The 23821-nt window shown below is 42.4% G+C and overlaps 1 protein-coding gene and 1 long non-coding RNA gene across 2 annotated transcripts; both read left to right on the forward strand.

Moving 5' to 3' along the window:
- The first annotated feature begins 89 nt into the window (after positions 1-89).
- Positions 90-10403, forward strand: LOC121533654 (solute carrier family 35 member E1-like). The gene is made up of 6 exons (XM_041839780.2): positions 90-1283; positions 2543-2613; positions 4453-4590; positions 6154-6279; positions 6693-6938; positions 7635-10403. Exons 1-6 carry the CDS (start codon positions 956-958, stop codon positions 7869-7871), a joined length of 1146 nt encoding a protein of 381 aa, XP_041695714.1. The 5' UTR covers positions 90-955; the 3' UTR covers positions 7872-10403.
- A 4154-nt stretch (positions 10404-14557) lies between these two features.
- LOC121532742 lies at positions 14558-19829 on the forward strand. The gene is made up of 3 exons (XR_005994379.1): positions 14558-14697; positions 16758-16832; positions 19576-19829. It is a non-coding gene; the product is annotated as an uncharacterized LOC121532742 (long non-coding RNA).
- The last annotated feature ends 3992 nt before the right edge of the window (positions 19830-23821 follow it).

A 23821-nucleotide genomic window follows, 5' to 3' on the forward strand; every position in this document is an offset into this window, starting at 1 on the left:
ATTTCCCTGGTATATAACGCCCTCTGGTGTTAATTAGGAGCCACTATCGCTCAGCACTTCGCAGGTGGAAATGTTTATGTTGGGGCCCATAAACTCTTTATGTGCCAAATAATTATTCTGAAATATGTTAAATAGAAAAATGGATTTCCCTTAACAGTCAATGTGAATAGATTCCAGTATTCAGCAACTAACTACGACAACACAATCGAATGAATTGAAAGAAGTTAAACAAGTTCATAATTCTTTCAGTCGCCAGGTACACAGCTATTGATCTACAAAATATGATAAAACGTGAAAGAGTTTAATGGCGCATGGTAAATATGTCTATGAGCCGTATAGTTTAAATATTTAAATTATGAGGGACCTCTGCTGTAAAGGGGGGAGTGACGCAATCAGCAAATGCCGTGTTCACATGCTAGTTGGAACTAGGAAACTCCGACTTGCTATCTGGTTGTAGTTATACACGTGCTGCGTTCAAAAAGATAGCAAGTCGGACATTTCAGAGTTTCCTAGTTCCGACTAGCACGTGAAAACGGCATATATTCTTAGTGTTGTACGTAGCAGAGCCATATATATGACTCTGGTACGTAGTAGCTGCAGAGACGGAAGAGGAAGCGAGATATCGCATTCGCTGTTTCAATGAAAGTCATGTAGACCAGTCCCAGTTGCTATTGCATCGGTGTCTATGGGAGACACACCCAGTTAAGTAGACCGGAACTTAATTTTTTTGTCCAATGGTAAACGGCCTGAGTGAACTGTCTTCATTTATCCACCATCTTTGGTAGCTGCTCCACGTCTCACTGCTGGCCTTGCTACACTGCCGCCGGTGACTCCGAACTGGAAGATAAATAAACGGCCTGAGTGAACTGTCTTCATTTATCCACCATCTTTGGTAGCTGCTCCACGTCTCACTGCTGGCCTTGCGACACTGCCGCCGGTGACTCCGAACTGGAAGATGGCTGCGGTGGAACGTCCCCCAGTCAAGGAAGGGGTCCGGATAGCTTTACTCTGTTTCTGTTGGTACACTGTTAGTTCGGGAGGCAACGTCGTTAACAAAATTATTCTAAATGGATTCCCTTATCCTGTCACCGTTTCGCTCTTTCATATACTCTCAATCGTCGTCTTCCTTCCTACGTTGTTGAAGGCATGGGGAGTCCCCAAAACAGAAGTACCAACTAGATACTACAAATGGTATATTCTCCCTTTAGCTTTTGGGAAATACTTCGCTTCTGTGTCGGCCCACTTCAGTATATGGAAGGTACCTGTTTCCTACGCACACACTGGTAAGAATTGCACGAGCTCTGAATCAGGCTACAGTAGCTGGCTCAGAATCATTGGTTGACGTTTTAACTAACGGAATGTTAGCTAGTTAGCTCGCAACAGTAGCACATTTTTAAATACATTAGTTTGCTAGCAACGACATTAATTGGTATCTTGTGCACGTAATTTTGGCAAGCTTTGTTTAGGTCACTTTACGATTAGCCGAGGAGCTTGCGTCTCCCCTTACCAACATACTGGGGTTGTTTGAATACCTTTTTGTTTGGGGGAGGGGCCAACCTTACCAAGTAGCCTACCTCAACTCCTTCACGGAGTTGAGTGTAGACTAGAGTTTTTGAAAGGAACCTCCTACTCCTTCGAGTCGCTATGCGTCGATACTTAAAAAAATGTACATTCTTAATCCCTTACCTTGTACCTATGTTTGTCCTCTGTTGTTGCGTGCCTTTCTTTGTTCGCTTAAATTCATGCTTTTTAATTAAACGTTAATCAAATACAACCACCGACTGTTTCCTCATTGCTGTTACTTTAAGATGGCAACTCGGCGCGAATGCGCATGTGCCAATTGAATCTCAACAAGGAAACAGTCGGAGCGTCACCTTTCCTGACTTGGTCGTCACTAGTTGCCACAAAGTCATAAACCCAGCCTATTTTTACAATTTCTCTATATAAAATCGGATTTTAAACCCAACCTGAACTTTAGCCACACTGCTAACCTTATGCCTAACCATAAATTAAGAACAAAAAGCAAATGTTTGTGTTCATGAATTTCTAACCAATTTTGACTTTGTGGCTGTGGTCACTAGTGGAAACCTGACAGCTCAGAAACTTGCCCCTGGCAACATTTAATGTCAATCCCTTTGTATTATACTATTCACTTCGTAATTAGCTAGGTACCTAATGTATGATGTAAGCCCTTATAAAGTTTAACTGTAACTCATTGCTGTCTTACCTCAATAACTGGCACGTACAGCTAGGGTTGATGGCGCAGGGTCATACGGTTATGATGCGATATGCAAGTTCCACGTTTTGTGTTGACCAGGGGTGTGTCTGTGACGCACAAGACACAATGAGACTTAAACTCTAGGTGTGTTGCACAATCGCATGGGCCCTAAGTCTTTAAACCACTGTATCTCAAAAGTCATGCTCCTTACCTTTTGTAACCTATGCTTGTCCAACTCAAGCCCTTGCCCTCAATTCAAGCACTGAACAGGATCCTTTTATATTTTTTCCAATCTCACATTCTTTGTTTCTTTTCACTCCACAGTCAAAGCCACAATGCCAATATGGGTTGTGTTGTTATCAAGGATTATCATGAAGGAGAAGCAAACAACAAAAGTGAGTAACTCCGAGAATTGATAGTGTACAAGCTGCTTTCGAATATATTTTGTCCAAGCAATGATGATGTGGCACAATGTGACCCTGTCTGTTGGCTCATATTACTGCCAGCCTTGCAGGTGTATTTACAGGTAGCAGCTTTGAGGCAGGAAAAAGTGCATCCTGTTAACACTGTAGGGGCCATAGTAGTGTTGCACAATAAAAAAGCTGTTTACAGTGCATTCGGAAAGTATTCAGACCTTGACTTTTTGCACATTTTGTTACGTTACAGCCTTATTCTAAAATTGATTACATTATTTTTTCCCTCATCAATCTACACACAATACCCCATAATGACAAAGCGAAAACAGGTTTCTATAAATTTTTGAAAATGTCTTACAAATAAAAAAACGCCTTATTTACATAAGTATTCAGAACCTTTGCTATGAGACTAGAAATTAAGCTCAGGTCCATCCTGTTTCCATTGATCATCCTTGAGATGTTGCTAGAACTTCATTGGAGTCCACCTGTGGTCAAGCCATGAGGTCGAAGGAATTGTCCATAGAGCTCCCAGACAGGATTTTGTCGAGGCACAGATCTGGGGAATGGTACCAAAAATGTTCTGCAGCATAGAAGGTCCCCAAGAACACAGTGGCCTCCATCATTCTTAAAGGGAAGAAGTTTGGAACCACAGACTCTTCCTAGCGCTGGCCGCCCGGCCAAACTGAGCAATCGGGGGAGAAGTGCCTTGGTCAGGGAGGTGACCAAGAACCCGATGGTCACTCTGACAAAGCACCAGAATTCCTCTTTGGAGATGGGAGAACCTTCCAGAAGGACAACCATCTCTGCAGCACTCCACCAATCAGGCCTTTATGGTAATAAATAAAGGTTAAATAAAATGGTAGAGTGGCCAGACAGAAGCCACTCCTCAGTAAAAGGCACATGCCAGCCCCCTTGGAGTTTGCCAAAAGGCACCTAAAGGACTCTCAGACCATGAGAAACAAGATTCTCTGGTCTGATGAAACCAAGCACCATCCCTACGTTGAAGCATGGTGGTGGCAGCATCATGCTTTGGGGATGTTTTTCAGCGGCAGGGACTTGGAGACTAGTCAGGATCGAGGGAAAGATGAACGGAGCGAAGTACAGAGAGATCCTTGATGAAAACGTGCTCCAGAGCGCTCAGGACCTCACACTGGGGCGAAGGTTCACCTTCCAACAGGACAACGACCCTAAGCACACAGCCAAGACAACGCAGGAGTGTCTTCGGGACAAGTCTCTGAATGTCCTTGAGTGGCCCAGCCAGAGTCCGGACGAAAATAGCTGTGCAGCGACGCTCCCCATCCAACCTGACAGAGATTGAGAGGATCTGCAGAGAAGAATGGGAGAAACTCCCCAAATACAGGTGTGCCAAGCTTGTAGTGTCATACCCAAGAAGACTCGAGGCTATAATCGCTGCCAAAGGTGCGTCAACAAAGTACTGAGTAAAGAGTCTGAATACTTATGTAAATGTGATATTTCCATTTTTTTTTTTTTTTATACATTTGCTAAAATGTCTAAAAACCTGTTTTTGATTTGTCATTATGGGGTATTGTGTGTAGATTGATGAGGAAAAAAATAACAAGTTAATCCATTTTAGAATAAGGCTGTAACGTAATACAATGTGGAAAATGTCAAGGGGTCTGAATACTTTCCGAATGCACTGTGTGTGCCACAGTCATTTAGAGGTTGTGTTCAATGTGACAATGTCCCACAAACAAATTAGCAAAACAACTGCATGTGTATGGATGGTAATTGTTTCAACCATACTTTTTGACTTTGGCCTACTTTCTCTTTTGCACTCTTGTCCCGTGCCTGTCTCAGGTGTACGTAGCTCTCATCCCCATCATCGGAGGAGTGCTTCTGGCCACAATGACAGAGATGTCCTTTGATGTGTCTGGGTTAGTCAGTGCCCTGGCCGCCACACTCTGCTTCTCTCTGCAAAATATATTTTCCAAAAAGGTACGTCTTACCAGTCTGCACCCTTTTGAAAAGGACTATTGTTTGTGTTATTAGATGATGGATACAAGTATAGCTGGAGAGCACTTTTGTACTTATGTGTTTGAATGAAGTATGTGTTTGAGCAGAGGTTGTAGAATAAGTTCAAGATGCTTTCCTTTTAATAGAATACTGTATTATTTGAAGGAATTAATCTTGCACCCTGTAAAAGCACTCCTTGCAATATTCAATTGCACACATAGTAGACATCACTCATACTAAACATGAAAACACTCAAAAAAACTCAAGGGCAAGGCCTATTAGTATGAAGCCTTGTTAATCCTTGCAATGCATTTGCTCAGTACATACTGTAGATGTGCTGTGTCATCTCTCCTGCATTTCCCTGCTGTTTTGAGTGGCCTCCCTTAAACCAATATTTGAGGAGGACATGCACTCACCGGCCAGTTTATTAGGTACATCACCCGTTCACGGAAATTGATCTCTTCTACAGACGGGAGTCAGGTGGCCGTGGCTTGCTATATAAAGCAAGCATCGAGGCATTCAGTTACTGTTCGATTGAACATCAGAATGGGCAAAATGAGAGACCTAAGGGACTTTGAGGGTGGTATGATCATCGGTGCCAGACGCGCCGGATCCAGTATCTCTGAAACGGCCGCCCTCCTGGGCTTTTCATGCACGACAGTGTCATCTAGGATTTACAGAGAATGGTGCGACAAACAAAACATCCAGTCAGCGGCAGTCCTGTGGGCGAAAACAGCTCGTTGATGAGAGGTTGAAGGAGAATCGTGCAAGCTAACAGGTGAGCCACAAACAGACTAATAATGGCGCAGTACAACAGCGGTGTGCAGAACGGCATCTCGGAATGCACAACTCGTCAATCCTTGTCACGGATGGGCTATTGCAGCAGACGACCACACCGGGTTCCAGTCCTATCAGCTAAAATCAAGAAGGAAGCGGCTCCAGTGGGCACGCGATCACCAACACTGGACAATTGAGGAGTGGAAAAACATAGCCTGGAACATGACAGCGAGTTCAGTTTACTTGATTGGCCTGCGCAGTCCACAGACCTCAACCCAATAGGGCATCTCTCGGATGAAATGGAACAGGCTGTTCGCAGCATGAACTAGATGGGTGTACCTAATAAACTGGTCGGTGAGTGTATTTACCCCATTGCACATTACTCTGTGACATGTTATGAATGACTTTTGATATTACTAACCCTGCAGTCAAATTACTGTGTAATAATTTGTAGTGTTAGACTTAAACAAGCATGTCTTGTTAATTACCAACTGTGATTAGTTACCGGTCTCATGCTTGTTGATTTAAGATTTATCCAACGTATGCATCAAATTGTATGCGTAGACTTGACAGAAATAGTAGGTGAATGTTGAACTTTTGTTGCACACACATCCATTAACAATTTTGAATTACATAATGGAAAAAGTTGGACTGCATAATTTATTACGCAGAATTGATGTTGGTCTGATCGAGGCGTAAGGTCAACACAACAGTTGTTTTCTGCCTAAGAAATGACAAGGCCATGAATGAATATGCATTTATTTTTAGGTGCTGCGGGACACGAGGATCCACCACCTGAGACTTCTCAACATACTGGGCTTCAATGCAGTTTTCTTCATGGTGCCTACGTGGGTTCTGGTGGACCTCTCCTCATTCTTGGTTGAGGGGGATTTTGTGAGTTAAAAAAGGATAGGATACGTTCTTCAGTTTCGTAAAGTGTATGCGCAGGTTCATACATTACACGTCAAATAATGTGCTCTAATTGTTGTCTGGCTTATAAGATAGTGTTTATTCTACTGCTGCTGGAGTGTGTGTCCGTCTTCTATCCACATGATATATTCACTGTACACGTCTACAGGATGTCACACAGTTTGTACCATACATTTGTTATCTACTTCCTTTTCCTAATCCTCAATTTAACTTCACACACAACAGAATCGCTAGTATCCGGTTGCCTTTTATTCAATTGTCACATTGAGACTACAACCTGGATACATTCTATTTTCCTAGAAAGTCATCACTAAACCCATTGTTCTCTCCAGAAATCCAAGTAATAATTTCCTCCCTCCTCTGCATAACCCCTCCAGACAGGCATGTCTGAATGGACCGGCACCTTCCTTTTACTCCTCGTCAGTGGCTTTTGTAACTTTGCCCAGAACGTCATCGCTTTCAGCGTCCTCAACCTGGTCAGCCCGCTGAGCTACGCTGTGGCAAACGCCACCAAGAGGATCATGGTCATCAGCATATCGCTCCTGATGCTGCGCAACCCAGTTAGCTCCACCAACATCATGGGCATGATGACGGCCATTGTGGGCGTCTTCCTGTACAACAAGGTGACTCCCTCTGACACGCTTACATTAACTTTTTTGACATTTATCCAGTCAATACAATCACTCCATTCACCTAAGATGGGTAAACCAATCACATATCACAATTATTGCAATGTAAACCTTGAATATAGTCGCTATCTGCTAAATCAGTGCTACTAAGAAAGAAGTGCAAGTGTGAAGGACTCTTTGCGTCTCCCATTTATGCATCTGCATGCTTAATGCTGAGTTTGATTTAATTGTTCATCTATTTCATGAACTTAGTTGAATTATTAGTTGGAAATGTTCAGATACTATTGTACTATGTGGCGCGAAGTCTGTAGAGCTATGTATTTTTTTTGGTCATCCCAGATGCAAATTTAATAAATACCCAAAATACTACGGGTACACTCCTCACACCTTGCAATTTTGATATTTAAACTCACTCAACTGTCTTACAATGTGTTAAAAGACAACCAAACGTGCAATTGTGCTTGTTGCTGCCATGGTGCTTGCCCTGCGCTGCATGGGGGGGAATAGGTTTCTAACAGTGGTTCTGTAAGATGCTCTGAATTCCTCCCCCACTGAAGAAAGTTTACATGCAACTTTATAACTACATAGAACTTTGTGAAATCACACAGTGGTAATTTACATCAGTGTGTATTTTTGTCATCCTTTGTTATGTGCTACGCTAAGCTATTCCCTTCTCTTCACTGCCAACAGGCGAAATATGATTCCAATAAGGAAGCTAAGAAGAAGCTGCTGCCTTCCTCCAAGCAGGACACGATGTCCTTCGACAATTTGGGACTGGACAAGACGCAGCCCAATGGTTCAGTGCCTTTCTCCCAAGGTTCAGACATTCAGTATGGTCGAAGCAATGTGCTGACCGACCACTTCCAGTACAGCCGGCAGGCCTACACAATGAACTACGGCGCCTCCAACCACCAGTATGTGGTTTAGGCTGGTGGATGCCTCCATGGACATATTGTATTTGTTTCCCGCAGTGTTCTTAAACCACCTCCAACAGAAAGGAAGGCACGTGCTGTCGTATTGGCGGGAGAGGGAAGTATCAATCGTGAGTTGGCCAGCGTTTTGTCCCAAACATTTTCTCTAACATGTTTTCTTCACCTCTGCGTGTTTGATTTATTTTGATATGAACACTTAAAGATAGTTCAGTCAAAATCAAAGTTTGTCAGATGTTTTCAAACCTTAAAAGCCATCTGACGTCGAGATGAGCCCATGTCAACTATTGTAGATCAAGCTGTATGTCTCAATCATAAATTAATGAGAAAGATTGGCACCATCTAATTTCATAATTTTTAATGGTGTCAATATTTCCAGTTGAGGTGTACCATTGGATCTACACAAGATGGCTTGGAACATGGACTCCTCTGGCATGTTGATTTTGGAGTGAAGTTAAATATGCAGTCCAGGATCTGAAGCACATATTATATGAATTGAGAACGTTTTTTTGCTGGACGGAACTTATCATACGAAATAGTTGACATGGTGCACAATTTCCGAGGACGCATTTTGGCTCGTGATCACTACTTTCAAAACTACTGGCTGAAATTATACAAAAGGTCTGGAGCATCACTTTAACTATCTGTTTTTTGTTTGAGGTTTGCTTGCTGAGGAAGGGATGTTGCTGTATTCTTTTTACTGTGGAAGCTTGCTAATGTGGTAATAATTGTTACTGTAGCCACAATGACGTAGGTTCAAATAAATCGAATATAACTTTTACTTTATATCAAAGACCATGAAATGTTTTGCATAAATTACCATGACCATAATGCTTTGTGAATCAGGCTTGCCCTCAGTTATATTGACCCCACTTTTATTATAGAAGACCTGAGAATTTTACACTGTTTTGTGTTTTTTTGTGGAGATTGGCAACATTTGGTCCTATACATGTAAAAACGTTTGCCCAGAAGACATTTTCTCATTGGTCTTTAACTAGTGATTGAGGCATGGCATGAAAATGTATGTAAACGATCGTAGTTACAGATAAATTGAGAATCATTCATTCTGTGGTTCCATATTTACATTTTAGTAATTTAATCAATTCATATCTGATCTGGTAATAGCTTTGTGATATGGGGTTACATGGTCAAGTAACTGAAATGCACCTAGTTTTATGTGGCAGACCTACTTGGATCACGTATGTTAGCTCTAACTGTATTTATAGCATGTTCAGTGACTAACGTATATTTGACAGCAACAAACTACATGTTAAGATTTAGAAACAGCATTTTTGCTGTTTACCATAAATACAAATAATAGTATTTATTTGAATATCTTCTCCTACGGTATGTGCTGAATAGCACGTAGTTCTGGTTGGCTGCACAGAGACGATCCATGTGGATTTACACATTTGTGGAACTGTGTATGGATGAGCTTGTGTGGAATTCTCAGGTAGTTCCAAGCATATTTCATTTAGTGAAACTCCCATATCATTTAGTTCAGTAGGTTTGGTCTGTTTTACGTAATGAAATTCATACTGGTGTGGTGATTAGGCAATGGGGATTTTAGTACATTTATGTCTGTTATCTACATGTCCTCATTAATTAGAGTTTTGAATTTACATATCATCTATTGGATAGTGTTACAAAGTAAACAATAATTTGTAGAAATCCAATGACAGTGGATAACTTGAATATTAGGGTTTGATTTCACCTTGGCTTATAAAGTAAGCCAATGTTTATTTGTGGATGGAAGATCAAATGTTGGAGCTGCGATGGATTCTACTAAATCCCATTTGTCACCTTTAACATAAGATGTTATGAAGAGCTGTGCGTGGTAAACTTTGAGCCCATTGTTGTATTATTTTCCAACTTATTTTTTTACTGTGCTGACATTCTGTTAAACTGTCAAGGTTTCCTCTTAAATCTATGGTTGAGTTTGTCACTTCCTGATGCGAGGTGCCAAATGAAAGGAGCTACGTGGCTCAAGTCAACGTTTATTGGTCGCTTACACCCTTTTCACAGGTGCAGCGAAATGCTTATGTTTCTGGCTCCAACAGTGCAGCAATATCTAGCAATACAATAACAATACACACAAAAAGAAGGATTTTGACTCGTCTTAAAATACTTGTTTGACGCAGTAGCACGGAGTGATGGAATCTGATGTGCATTATGTATGTTTAATGTAAAGCCTAATATTTGTCTGTACAGTAAGCTAAATAACATTTTGAACATGAGATTTAGAGAAACTATTTTAGTTAAATCTGGGAGGGCATTTGAGGTTATGACGTTATTTACTGGAATGTACATTTGGATGTGTGGGGGTTTGCTTTGTAAAAGTTGTATAAATTCACATTTTCCTGTTTTAAAGGATCTTGAAAAACAATTTTTACTGAACCAATGTTTATAGATTTTTATGGTGTCTAGGTACAGAAAAGTGTACATAAGTGCAACCGTGCACAGTCTTGTCTGCTTACGTTTAGTAAATACTATTTTAAATGTCAAAAAAATAAATGCATTGTGAAATGAATGTATGACTTTCACTGACTTGGGACAGGTGGGTGCTTACATTGGTAAAGGATAAAGATGAGTCCCAAATCTCAAATATATTACTATAACTTATAAGTACTATTGTTGACAATAATCAGGACTAGTATGAACTTTAACTCAGCTCTACAGCCTATCCAATGTAAAGTTCTCAATATTTCCCTTCCATTTCTTACTTTCAGGCATGGCATGGGTATTTGAAGATTGCTTGGATGAGGACAATAGAGTACCACCGAGTCATAATACCAATAACACCTAGCGGTGAAACAAGGAAATGGTTCAAACCATTTTTCCACCATTCATTTTCCCCATAGGGGATTTTAGAAACACTTAAAATAAAAGTTGTGTTTTGTATAGGCTTACCCTGGCGTGACATTTTGATAACCGTGTAAATCTCTCTAGGACAAGGTGACTTTTATCAATATATTTACCTGTATTTACCCCCCCCAAAAAATGAAACGCTAATTAGCTGCTAACGTGGTTATCATAAAGAACTACAAATGCCATGATGATCTGGATGAGATTGCAGAATCAAGGCAAAGGAAAACATCTCTGGATTAACTATCTGGTTAGCTAAATTTAGTAATGAATAAATTGGCTAAATGTCTTTAAATTGACCATTCTGTGAATGGTCTTGTGCAAGTTTTAAATTGACACAATACTTGTTAGAAAAGGTGTCGGCTAGAGATGATGTGCGAGCTTGCAGGGATTTGTAGTCTTGCATGATGTCCACTTTGATGCTAATTAGCATTTTCGAATCTGAGAGTAAATAGACAATGACTATATTGATAAAAGTAATCTTGTCCGAGTGAGATTTACATGGTTATCAAAACGTCACGCTAGGGTAAGCCTACACGAAACACAGTCCTTATTTTAAGTTTCAAAAATTACATATGGGAAAAATAAATGATGGGGAAATGATTTGAACCATTTCCCTGTTTGACCGCTAGGTTTTATGGGTATTACGACACCTCCACTGTGGGGCTCTAAAGGGCTTCGTATTGGTGGAAATAGTGTCACCTTGCCTTCTGATGTCCAATGTTTACAGTGCCATAGGGGCTAGGACACGAGTTAAACTCATTCCACAGAGGGCCAAGTGTCTGCAGGTTTTCGCTCCTCCCTTGTACTTGATTGATGAATTAAGGTCACTAATTAGTAAAGAACTCCCCTCACCTGGTTGTCTAGGTTTTAATTTAAAGGAAAAACCAAAAACCTGCAGACACTAGGCCCTCCAAAGAAGGAGTTTGACACCCCTGAGCTAGGGCTATGGACTTTCCCTCACATTTGTCTAACAAACTATTACACAAAGACTTGGGCTGCTTCCATATGGAAAATTAATATATGGCCTTATATATCAAAGAACGTGACATATATTTTAAAATATATATAAACGTGACATACATTTTAAAATATGATCATATATTTTAATAACATAAATTTCGCACCCCCATACAAAAAATAATAACATGGATATGTATTTACATCATGCAAAATGTACTCGGAACATTAGGTTTTTTTGTTCATTGCATTTATTGCAGAATTATTTTTTTTACATACAGTGGGGGAAAAAAGTATTTAATCAGCCACCAATTGTGCAAGTTCTCCCACTTAAAAAGATGAGAGAGGCCTGTAATTTTCATCATAGGTACACGTCAACTATGACAGACAAAATGAGAAAAGAAAATCCAGAAAATCACATTGTAGGATTTTTAATGATTTTATTTGCAAATTATGGTGGAAAATAAGTATTTGGTCAATAACAAAAGTTTCTCAATACTTTGTTATATACCCTTTGTTGGCAATGACACAGGTCAAACGTTTTCTGTAAGTCTTCACAAGGTTTTCACACACTGTTGCTGGTATTTTGGCCCATTCCTCCATGCAGATCTCCTCTAGAGCAGTGATGTTTTGGGGCTGTCGCTGGGCAACACGGACTTTCAACTCCCTCCAAAGATTTTCTATGGGGTTGAGATTTGGAGACTGGCTAGGCCACCCCAGGACCTTGAAATGCTTCTTACGAAGCCTCTCCTTCATTGCCCGGGCGGTGTGTTTGGGATCATTGTCATGCTGAAAGACCCAGCCACGTTTCATCTTCAATGCCCTTGCTGATGGAAGGAGGTTTTCAATCAAAATCTCACGATACATGGCCCCATTCATTCTTTCCTTTACACGGATCAGTCGTCCTGGTCCCTTTGCAGAAAAACAGCCCCAAAGCATGATGTTTCCACCCCCATGCTTCACAGTAGGTATGGTGTTCTTTGGATGCAACTCAGCATTCTTTGTCCTCCAAACACGACGAGTTGAGTTTTTACCAAAAAGTTATATTTTGTTTTCATCTGACCATATGACATTCTCCCAATCCTCTTCTGAATCATCCAAATGCACTCTAGCAAACTTCAGACGGGCCTGGACATGTACTGGCTTAAGCAGGGGGACACGTCTGGCACTGCAGGATTTGAGTCCCTCGCGGCGTAGTGTGTTACTGATGGTAGGCTTTGTTACTTTGGTCCCAGCTCTCTGCAGGTCATTCACTAGGTCCCCCCGTGTGGTTCTGGGATTTTTGCTCACCGTTCTTGTGATCATTTTGACCCCACGGGGTGAGATCTTGCGTGGAGCCCCAGATCGAGGGAGATTATCAGTGGTCTTGTATGTCTTCCATTTCCTAATAATTGCTCCCACAGTTGATTTCTTCAAACCAAGCTGCTTACCTATTGCAGATTCAGTCTTCCCAGCCTGGTGCAGGTCAAACAGGTGCCATTAGTTCAAACAGGTGCCATTAATACAGGTAACGAGTGGAGGACAGAGGAGCCTCTTAAAGAAGAAGTTACAGGTCTGTGAGAGCCAGAAATCTTGCTTGTTTGTAGGTGACCAAATACTTATTTTCCACCATAATTTGCAAATAAATTTGTCTGTCATAGTTGACATGTACCTATGATGAAAATTACAGGCCTCTCTCATCTTTTTAAGTGGGAGAACTTGCACAATTGGTGGCTGACTAAATACTTTTTTCCCCCACTGTAAATCTCACACGTAGGGATTCATTATTTCTAATTGCATTTGGCAACATTATGACTACTTTATTGTTTCTTGTTGCTACTGTAGATGATACTTGCCATCTCATTTTGAGATTAGATTGAGATGGCGTAGATAACTATTGTAGGTTTAGAATTTGTTTATGTACAAGTTTTGAAAACGCACAGAAACCTATCTAAGTATGAATGTTTATTTTCATACACTATAGTTGTGGTTGCCCATAAGGTTATGGCATCACATTGTATTTCTAATCAATGACTGTATATGGTTGTAACCCACTATTATTTTGGGCTGAGTCCTCCAAGGATTTCCATTGGGAATCATTTATGCGTATTTCCATCAGCCCTCCCCTTAACAACTCTAACTGTTTCTCCTTCTGTCTCCTTTTTCTTTGTTCTGTTAAACAGGTGTACACAAGCATATTATCTATAGAAAATGTTAGAGGAAATGGTTGTCTGAGTGATACTTACCTTTTATGTTGAAATTGTAAAGTTTAAATGTGTAAATTGATCGAGTGAAACCGTTAGCGATCTTGACATAGAGATGACTGTGCTAAGCTAGCCCATAGAATAACACAAGAAAAAATGGCGCCAGCTAATATTCTGGTTTGAACTTATTGATTTATAGCTGAGGTATTGTGGTTTCTTTTCTACTCCGTTTATATTTTCTAGGCCCTGACATCTCCCCATCCAAGTGTTATATATTACAGAGTTGTATTTGTTTAGCAAAACTGTATACGCTAACGCTAAGCTAACTGCTCTAATGCTAGCCTGTCAATCCTATAGGGTTGCTATTAGCTTAGCAGCTACCGTTACCTGGCTCAGTATTGAGATGGCTGCACTGGTTTATGGTTAATTTAGCTATGAAGGTTAAAACAGGCTTCCTTATATGTGTATTTATTTGTATTGAAACAGTACATGATTGTTAACTTTTATATCATCTGAGGTTAAGATAAACACTGAGAAGGTATATTTTTAAATACAAGTCAATGTTTTAGCTAGCATGATTATTTTAAATACATAGGATGTACTATGTTACTGTACTTACAGTACTTTCTAGTTTTTTACAGCATCTGATTGAATTATTCATGTTTTGCAGATCGAAATTCACCCAGTTTCGAACGTTACGGTCCCAAAGAACGTCTGGAGGGCGACCATGCAAACAGGCCAACAGTTCCACTGCGATGGCAAGAGCGCTGTTGGGTGCTTTTGATGTTGACATGTTGCTGAATAGCAACCTGAGAGGTATGTACAGAGATTGTATAGACCGTAGAATTATAATTACTTGAAGGGGGAATAGGCCCTTAGATCATGGCTAGAAGGTCCTTAGGGGTGGGGGATGAGCTTTCTCAGGCTCAATATAATTTTGTTGCCAAGTTTGAAGATCCAATCACATTGGGTCATTTTTGGAGGGTTTCTATTTCAGAATGCACATATTAGGATAACAGGTAACCGGAGATACCTCGTCTGTGAAAAGAGGCTAGTTGCTGTTCATCCAAACTAACACTATTTCGGATGAGAATGTCCGTTCTACTCATTCTAATTCTATGGGGCAATGGCTGCGGTATAGTATGTACACTGCTGAAACAAATAAAGGGAACACTTAAACAACACATCCTAGATCTGAATGAATGAAATAATCTTATTAAATACTTTTTTCTTTACATAGTTGAATGTGCTGACAACAAAATCACACAAAAATTATCAATGGAAATCAAATGTATCAACCCATGGAGGTCTGGATCTGGAGTCACCCTCAATATTAAAGTGGAAAACCACACTACAGGCTGATCCAACTTTGATGTAATGTCCTTAAAACAAGTCAAAATGAGGCTCAGTAGTGTGTGTGGCCTCCACGTGCCTGTATGACCTCCCTACAATGCCTGGGCATGCTCCTGATGAGGTGGCGGATGGTCTCCTGAGGGATCTCCTCCCAGACCTGGACTAAAGCATCCGCCAACTCCTGGACAGTCTGTGGTGCAACGTGGCGTTGGTGGATGGAGCGAGACATGATGTCCCAGATGTGCTCAATTGGATTCAGGTCTGGGGAACGGGCGGGCCAGTCCATAGCATCAATGCCTTCCTCTTGCAGGAACTGCTGACGCACTCCAGCCACATGAGGTCTAGCATTGTCTTGCATTAGGAGGAACCCAGGGCCAACCGCACCAGCATATGGTCTCACAAGGGGTCTGAGGATCTCATCTCGGTACCTAATGGCAGTCAGGCTACCTCTGGCGAGCACATGGAGGGCTGTGCGGCCCCCCAAAGAAATGCCACCCCACACCATGACTGACCCACCGCCAAACCGGTCATGCTGGAGGATGTTGCAGGCAGCAGAACGTTCTCCACGGCGTCTCCAGACTCTGTCACATCTGTCACATGTGCTCAGTGTGAACCTGCTTTCATCTGTGAAGAGCACAGGGCGCCAGTGGCGAATTTGCCAATCTTGGTGTTCTCTGGCAAATGCCAAACGTCCTGCACGGTGTTGGGCTGTAAGCACAACCCCCACCTGTGGACGTCGGGCCCTCATACCACCCTCATGGAGTCTGTTTCTGACCGTTTGAGCAGACACATGCACATTTGTGGCCTGCTGGAGGTCATTTTGCAGGGCTCTGGCAGTGCTCCTCCTGCTCCTCCTTGCACAAAGGCGGAGGTAGCGGTCCTGTTGCTGGGTTGTTGCCCTCCTACGGCCTCCTCCACGTCTCCTGATGTACTGGCCTGTCTCCTGGTAGCGCCTCCATGCTCTGGACACTACGCTGACAGACACAGCAAACCTTCTTGCCACAGCTCGCATTGATGTGCCATCCTGGATGAGCTGCACTACCTGAGCCACTTGTGTGGGTTGTAGACTCCGTCTCATGCTACCACTAGAGTGCAAGCACCGCCAGCATTCAAAAGTGACCAAAACATCAGCCAGGAAGCATAGGAACTGAGAAGTGGTCTGTGGTCACCACCTGCAAAACCAGTCCTTTATTGGGGGTGTCTTGCTAATTGCCTATAATTTCCACCTGTTGTCTATTCCATTTGCACAACAGCATGTGAAATGTATTGTCAATCAGTGTTGCTTCCTAAGTGGACAGTTTGATTTCACAGAAGTGTGATTGACTTGGAGTTACATTGTGTTGTTTAAGTGTTCCCTTTATTTTTTTGAGCAGTGTATATGAAAGTATTATCTGTAGCGTTGTACAGCTAAGCCAGAGTCATTATCTTTAGACCTAACTCAAATTTAAATATCTGTCTGTGTCATTATGATTTTGGATAATTATTTATGACACATTTAACTTATTTCATTTGAACAATTCTAGATGGCAAAACCCTAAGGGGAGAAGATGGGGAGAGAAAAGACAGATTGGATCCTGAAAAAGTGACCGCAATAACTGGTGAGTAGGTTTTTGTTCATTGATTGCAAATAGGCATTTAACAGTGTGCGGGTATTGTCATGATATACTGTATATATAAAAAAGAATTTATATAGATTTATAAATGACTCATGGCAGAAAGAATGGTGAATATTATTCCAGTCACTGACATGGCTTAAAGGGATACTGCGATATTTCAAGATTTAGGTTGCTTTTCTATTTACCCAGAGTCATACGAACTCATGGAAACCATTTTTATGTCTCTGCGTGCAGTTAGGAGATTATTGAAGTTAGCATTTTGTTAGTTTAGCGCAACAACTCGAAGTCTCCCACAGTAGCCAGCTCCTCTCAAAAACAGTGAAATAGACCTTCTAACTACTCCAAAGCTGGGTGGGTGGTCATTTATAGTCTTACAAAGCTTGACATAGTAATCAATACTTTATAAATGTGTTAATTTGACTAATAATCATTAGAAACATGATTCTATCCACTTCCTCATTATTTGTCCCGTTGGCACACACAGATCGCAACATTGTATCTGTCTCATTATGGCGTCTGTAAGCACAGGGGCAGCGCCATTGAGACAGATGCAACGTTGCGATCTGCTGGCTACCGTACCAGGAGACTTCCAGCAATTGTGCTAAGCTAACGATATGCTAACTTCAATAATCTCCGAACTGCACGCAGAGACATAAAAATAGTATTGATGAGTTCATCGAAATCTCGCAGTATCTCTTTAAAACTGTATACCCCATAACAGGGTTAGGGTCAATTTCACTTTTTTACACCTTATAGTCAGATGGCTAACAGAAAAATGATATGGGTTAGGGGGGCAATTACAAAATGCAATGTTTGTGGCCAAGATCTCTCAAGTTAACAACTCTAAACCATGGATTACAGTTTCTACTTTCAGGGTAAGGAACCATATGATTGACTATAAGGTGTAAACATTTTTACAAACCCTTAATTTCATTTATAAATCAGTCATTGCAAATAGGGCATTAATGGTCAAGGATTTCTTATTACACTGAATCTGATAAGCTTTTCACATAAAGGTTCTTCAATTTAAAAAAAAGATATATACAGTTGAAGTCGGAAGTTTACATACACTTAGGTTGGAGTCATTAAAACTCGTTTTTCAACCACTCCACAAATTTCTTGTTAACAAACTATAGTTTTGGCAAGTCGGTTAGGACATCTACTTTGTGCATGACACAAGTAATTTTTCCAACAATTGTTTACAGACAGATTATTTAACTTATAGTTCACTGTATCACAATTCCAGTGGGTCAGAAGTTTACATACACTAAGTTGACTGTCCCTTTAAACAGCTTGGAAAATTCCAGAAAATGATGCCATGGCTTTAGAAGATTCTGATAGGCTAATTGACATAATTTGAGTCAATTGGAGGTGTACCTTCAAACTCAGTGCCTCTTTGCTTGACATCATGGGAAAATCTAAAGAAATCAGCCAAGACCTCAGAAAAAAATTTGTACACCTCCACAAGTCTGGTTCATCATTGTGAGCAATTTCCAAAAGCCTGAAGGTACCACGTTCATCTGTACAAACAATAGTACGCAAGTATAAACACCATGGGACCACGCAGCTGTCATACCGCTCAGGAAGAAGACGCGTTCTGTCTCCTAGAGATGAACGTACTTTGGTGCGAAAAGTGCAAATCAATCCCAGAACAACAGCAAAGGTCCTTGTGAAGATGCTGGAGGAAACAGATACAAAAGTATCTATATCCACAGTAAAACGAGTACTATATCGACATAACCTGGAAGGCCGCTCAGCAAGGAAGAAGCCAGTGCACCAAAGCCGCCATAAAAAAGCCACACTACGGTTTGCAACTGCACATGGGGACAAAGATCGTACTTTTTGGAGAAATGTCCTCTGGTCTGATGAAACAAAAATATAACTGTTTGGCCATAATGACCATCGCTATGTTTGGAGGAAAAAGGAGGCGGCTTGCAAGCCGAAGAACACCATCCCAACCGTGAAGCACGGGGGTGGCAGCATCATGCTGTTGGGGTGCTTTGCTGCAGGAGGGACTGGTGCACTTCACAAAATAGATGGCATCATGAGGAAGGAAAAGTATGTGGATATATTGAAGCAACATCTCAAGACATCAGTCAGGAAGTTAAAGCTTGGTCGTCCAAGTGGACAATGACCCCAAGCATACTTCCAAAGTTGTGGCAAAATGGCTTAAGGACAACAAAGTCAAGGTATTGGAGTGGCCATCACAAAGCCCTGACCTCAATCCTATAGAAAATGTGTGGGCAGAACTGAAAAAAGTTGTGCGAGCAAGGAGGCCTACAAACCTGACTCAGTTACACCAGCTCTGTCAGGAGGAATGGGCCAAAATTCACCCAACTTATTGTGGGAAGCTTGTGGAAGGCTACCCGAAACGTTTGACCCAAGTTAAACAATTTAAAGGCAATGCTACCAAATACTAATTGAGTGTATGTAAACTTCTGACCCACTGGGAATGTGATGAAAGAAATAAAAGCTGAAATAAATAATTCTCTCTACTATTATTCTGACATTTCACATTCTTAAAATAAAGTGGTGATCCTAACTGACCTAAGACAGGGAATGTTTACTAGGATTAAATGTCAGAAATTGTGAAAACTGAGTTTAAATGTATTTGGCTAAGGTGTATGTAAACTTCCGACTTCAACTGTATATCTTAATTTATGACCCCCAACCCATAACTGTTCTTTGTGCTCTTTATCTTCTATTTGTTGCTTTCCCCCCACAGATGCTGTCATGAATCACTTCCCGGGTGCAACAAAGGGACAAGTGGGAACAGTTTACAACAGTAAAATGGCTGAATTGAGAAGCGATGATGGAAAAAAATTATGAATAGGATTAAATTCAGTTTTTAGTGTTTTGTGTTGTTTGTTCTAATGTTTTATTACCATGACTACAAGTATCACTGAAATAATGCTGCCGTAACATATATGTTAACACATATTGTTAACATGTATTGTGACATATAAGGGACATGTACAGTATCTTCAGAAAGTATTCACACCCCTTTACTTTTTCCACATTTTATTGTGTTACAAAGTGGGATTTAACTGTCATTTTTGTCAACGATCTACAACATTTGTAAAAAAAAAAAAAAAAACATGAAAAAAGTCCCACTAATATATATTGATTAGAAAGTATAGACATGTTTCGCCTGCTTCGAGGAAAACAACACTGAGCCGACGACATGTGCACCCGCTGCTCACGAAGACTGCGGGCTCCCGATCTCTGTAGTCAACGTGAGTAGGACCTTCAAGCGTGTTAACCCTCACAAAGCTACCAGCCCAGACGGCATCCCAAGCCGCATTCTCTGAACATGCGCAGACCAGCTAGCTGGAGTGTTTACGAACATGTTCAACCTGTCACTATCCCAATCTGTCATCCCAACTTGCTTCAAGATGGCCAAGAGAAATACCTATGTGAGAATGGTGTTCATCAACTATTGCTCAGCTTTTAACACCAACTTGTCACCAAGGTCAGGGCCTTGGGTCTAATTTCCTCCCTGTGCGACTGGACTGTCCGACCACTGGTGGTGAGGGTAGGCAACAACACCTCTGCCACGCCGTGCACATCACTGAGGACCTGAAATGGTCTCAGCACACCAACACCGTGGTGAAGAAGGCACAACAGCGCCTCTACAACCTCAGGCGGCTGAACAAATGCGTCATGGCCCATACGACCCTCACAAACTTCTACAGATGCACCATTGAGAGCATTCTGTTGGGCTGCATCACTGCCTGGTCTGGCAACTGCACCACCCTCAACCGCATAGCTCTCCAGATGGTGTTGCATTCAGCACAACGCATCATCAGTGGCATGTTGCCTGCACTCCAGGACATTTACAGCACTCGGTGTCAAAGGAAGGCCAAGAAGATTATTAAGGACCTCAGTCACCTGAGCCATGGACTGTTTACTTGACGGAATCAGTACAGGTGCATCAGTGCCAAGATCGAGAGACAAAAAAACTGCTTCTATTACCAGGCCATCGGACTGTTGAACAGCCATCACTATCAGGTGATGCACACTCACTCACACAAAACACACACACACAAGCTATCACTCACACACCTCATACTCACAAACACGCACACACACATAGCCGACGCTGCTGTCCCATGTCATAGAGACATTGAACCACTGGACACATATACAGTATTTAAATACTGTATATCCCCGGCATAGGTCATTCTAATATTTCTACTACTGTACTTTGTATTTGGTTACACTGTTTATACACACCGCATATTTATTTATATACTGGATTCTTGACATATGTCACTATATATCTACTGCTGTACATATCATTCTTAGTATATCTTGTGTCCATTTTTCCGGTGTACATACCTGGTTTTAATGTCTATGGTACGTACGTATAGATTGCATTTTGATTACTGTTACAGTGCTATTTGGGTTGTTAATTGGATTCTTCCCAACGTTCTTGATTTCTTGTTTTTTTTGCTGTACTTTTTTACAAATATTTTTAATTATTTGGGTACTTGTTTGACATTTACCTGCATTGTTAGGAACTATTAACATAAGCATTTCGCTTCACCCGCTATAACATCTGCTAAACTGTGTATGTACGCGACCAATAAACTTTGATTTGATTTGTACCGGTACATTCCTTTAAAAGGAAGGGGTGGAAAGTCCCTCCAGCCGCTTTCACCAATCCAATACTTTTAAATGCATGAGGAGAAGTGAATAAGTGCACACTTCTGGGTGAAGGGTAGAAAATGGGAACACAACCTAGGGGAACTAGTCATCACCCTGGGGGTGAGTCCCTCTCTCTCCCATGACCTCCATGACAAAGTTCAACGCCTGTTTTCTGAGAGTAACTGCACTTGCAAGTATAGCTGCTGGACAGTGTTAAGAATTCAGTCCAATCAAAGTTTTAGAGAGGAGAAAAACACGTGGACACATCCTGCTCCTCTGAGGTTGTTTACATCTCTGCAGAAGAGACACCCTATGTGAGTGGAGTCCCCACTTCCGTTTTTCAGGGGGAACGGAAGTTAGGTTCCAAATACAGTATCCCTGAAAATACTGTATCCCTGAAAACTGGCAACATCCGCTTTCTGCCAACACCGCTAAGGGTGATGACACAGTAACTCTATTAACAAGGGTCTTGGTGTCACGATCGTCAGGGTAAGGAGTAGACCAAGGCGCAGCGTTGCAGGCAAACATACTCATTTATTAGCGAAACGTGATCAAAACAACAAAAGACGGTAACGTGACAGTACACGGTCTAACACAACAGACTAGAAACAAGATCCCACCAAGACTGGACCAAGCAGCAAGTCCAGGAGCCAGCGCCTGAGAGATCTCTAGCGGATCTCCTTCGCCTCCTCGACTGGGTCAAGCCATGTGAGGAAGAGAGGGGCTTGACGTGGAGGCAGAAGGGCGAAAGGCTGGCGAGAAGCATGGAGACCTGGTCCACGGGTAGGAGTGAAGCCCATACATTTTTTAGGGGGGGGCTAACGCCGTGGACGACGGGGCAGCAGGAGGCCGCCAGGTTACGGGAGTCACTGGTCACCAGGGGGAAGGAGGATGTAGAGGCACGGCGAGAAGTACTGGCGTGTGTTGCCAGTCCGGTCCGGCCTGTTCCTGATCCCCACGTAGGGCCAGTGGTGTGTGTTCCCAGTACGGTCCGGCCTGTTCCTGCCACTCGCACCAAGTCTACGGTGCGCGTCGCCAGCTCGGACCGGCCTGTTCCTGCTCCCCGCACCAAGTCTGTGGTGCGCGTCGCCAGCCCAGTCCGGCCCATTCCTGCTCCCCGCACCAAGTCAGTGGTGCGTTTCGTCAGCCCTGTCCGGCCCATTCCTGCTCCCCGCACCAAGTCAGTGGTGCGCTTCGTCAGCCCGGCACGGCCCGTTCCCTGCTCCCCGCACAAGTCAGTGGTGCGCCCGTCAGCCCGGTCCGGCCCGCTCCTGCTTCCCGCACCAAGTCAGTGGTGTGTTTCGTCAGCCCGGCTCGGCCCGCTCCTGCTCCCCACACCAAGCCAGTGGTGTGCGTCGTCAGTCCGGCACGGCCCGTGCCTGTTCCACCGGTGGCTGGTCCGGCACCGGTCAGATGCTTCACGCCGGAGCTAGAGCAATCCGCTCCACCAGTGTGCAGTCCAGCTCCGGCCAGCGGGGCCAGACCGGACCAGGGGTACTTTGGGGGGTTGGAGAGGAGCGGGATCAGGCCCGGAGCCGGATCCGCCGCCTGCCGGGAGTGCCCACCCGGTCCCTCCCCTGTGGTATTTGGTGGGCGCGGTCGGAGTCCGCGCCTTTAGGGGGGGTACTGTCACGCCCTGGCTCTGGGGACTCTAATATGTTGAGCCAGGGTGTGTAAAGTCTGTGTTTTGTTCTAGGTTTCACTTTCTAGTATTGTTGTTCTATGTTGGCCAGTGTGGTTCTCAATCAGAGGCAACGTGATTCAGCTGTTGCTTGTTGTCTCTGATTGAGAACCATACTTTAGCAGCCTGTTTCCCCACAGAGTTTGTGGGATCTTGTTTCTAGTCGGTATTGTTAACCGTGGACTTCACGAGTCGTGTTTTGTTAGTACTTTAATTAAATAAAGTCATGTTTGTTTCACACGCTGCGCCTTGGTCTACTCACTCTTACGACGATCGTGACACTTGGTTAGAGGCCCAGTGCAGACAAAAACTAGATGTTCTGTGTTTTATATATACACTGCTCAAAAGAATAAAGGGAACACTTAAACAACACATCCTAGATCTGAATGAATGAAATAATCTTATTAAATACTTTTTTCTTTGCATAGTTGAATGTGCTGACAACAAAATCACACAAAAATGATCAATGGAAATCAAATGTATCAACCCATGGAGGTCTGGATTTGGAGTCACCCTCAAAATTAAAGTGGAAAACCACACTACAGGCTGATCCAACTTTGGGTGACCTGGGCTCATTGGGCGACTGTGGCGGGCAGGTGAATTATGTTTTTTCTGCAAGGCGCTTCACGGAGGTGTGAAT

Source organism: Coregonus clupeaformis, chromosome 20, assembly GCF_020615455.1.
Source record: "Coregonus clupeaformis isolate EN_2021a chromosome 20, ASM2061545v1, whole genome shotgun sequence".
Taxonomy (NCBI): domain Eukaryota; kingdom Metazoa; phylum Chordata; class Actinopteri; order Salmoniformes; family Salmonidae; genus Coregonus; species Coregonus clupeaformis.

What these genes read in the sequence shown, in the direction of transcription:
- LOC121533654 (XM_041839780.2), top strand. Translation starts at nt 956, where the DNA reads ATGGCTGCGGTGGAACGTCCCCCAGTCAAGGAAGGGGTCCGGATAGCT. An exon ending in AAAATATATTTTCCAAAAAG is followed by an intron (nt 4,591 to 6,153) that starts GTACGTCTTACC and finishes ATTTATTTTTAG; the next exon opens with GTGCTGCGGGACACGAGGAT. An exon ending in TCTTGGTTGAGGGGGATTTT is followed by an intron (nt 6,280 to 6,692) that starts GTGAGTTAAAAA and finishes TAACCCCTCCAG; the next exon opens with ACAGGCATGTCTGAATGGAC.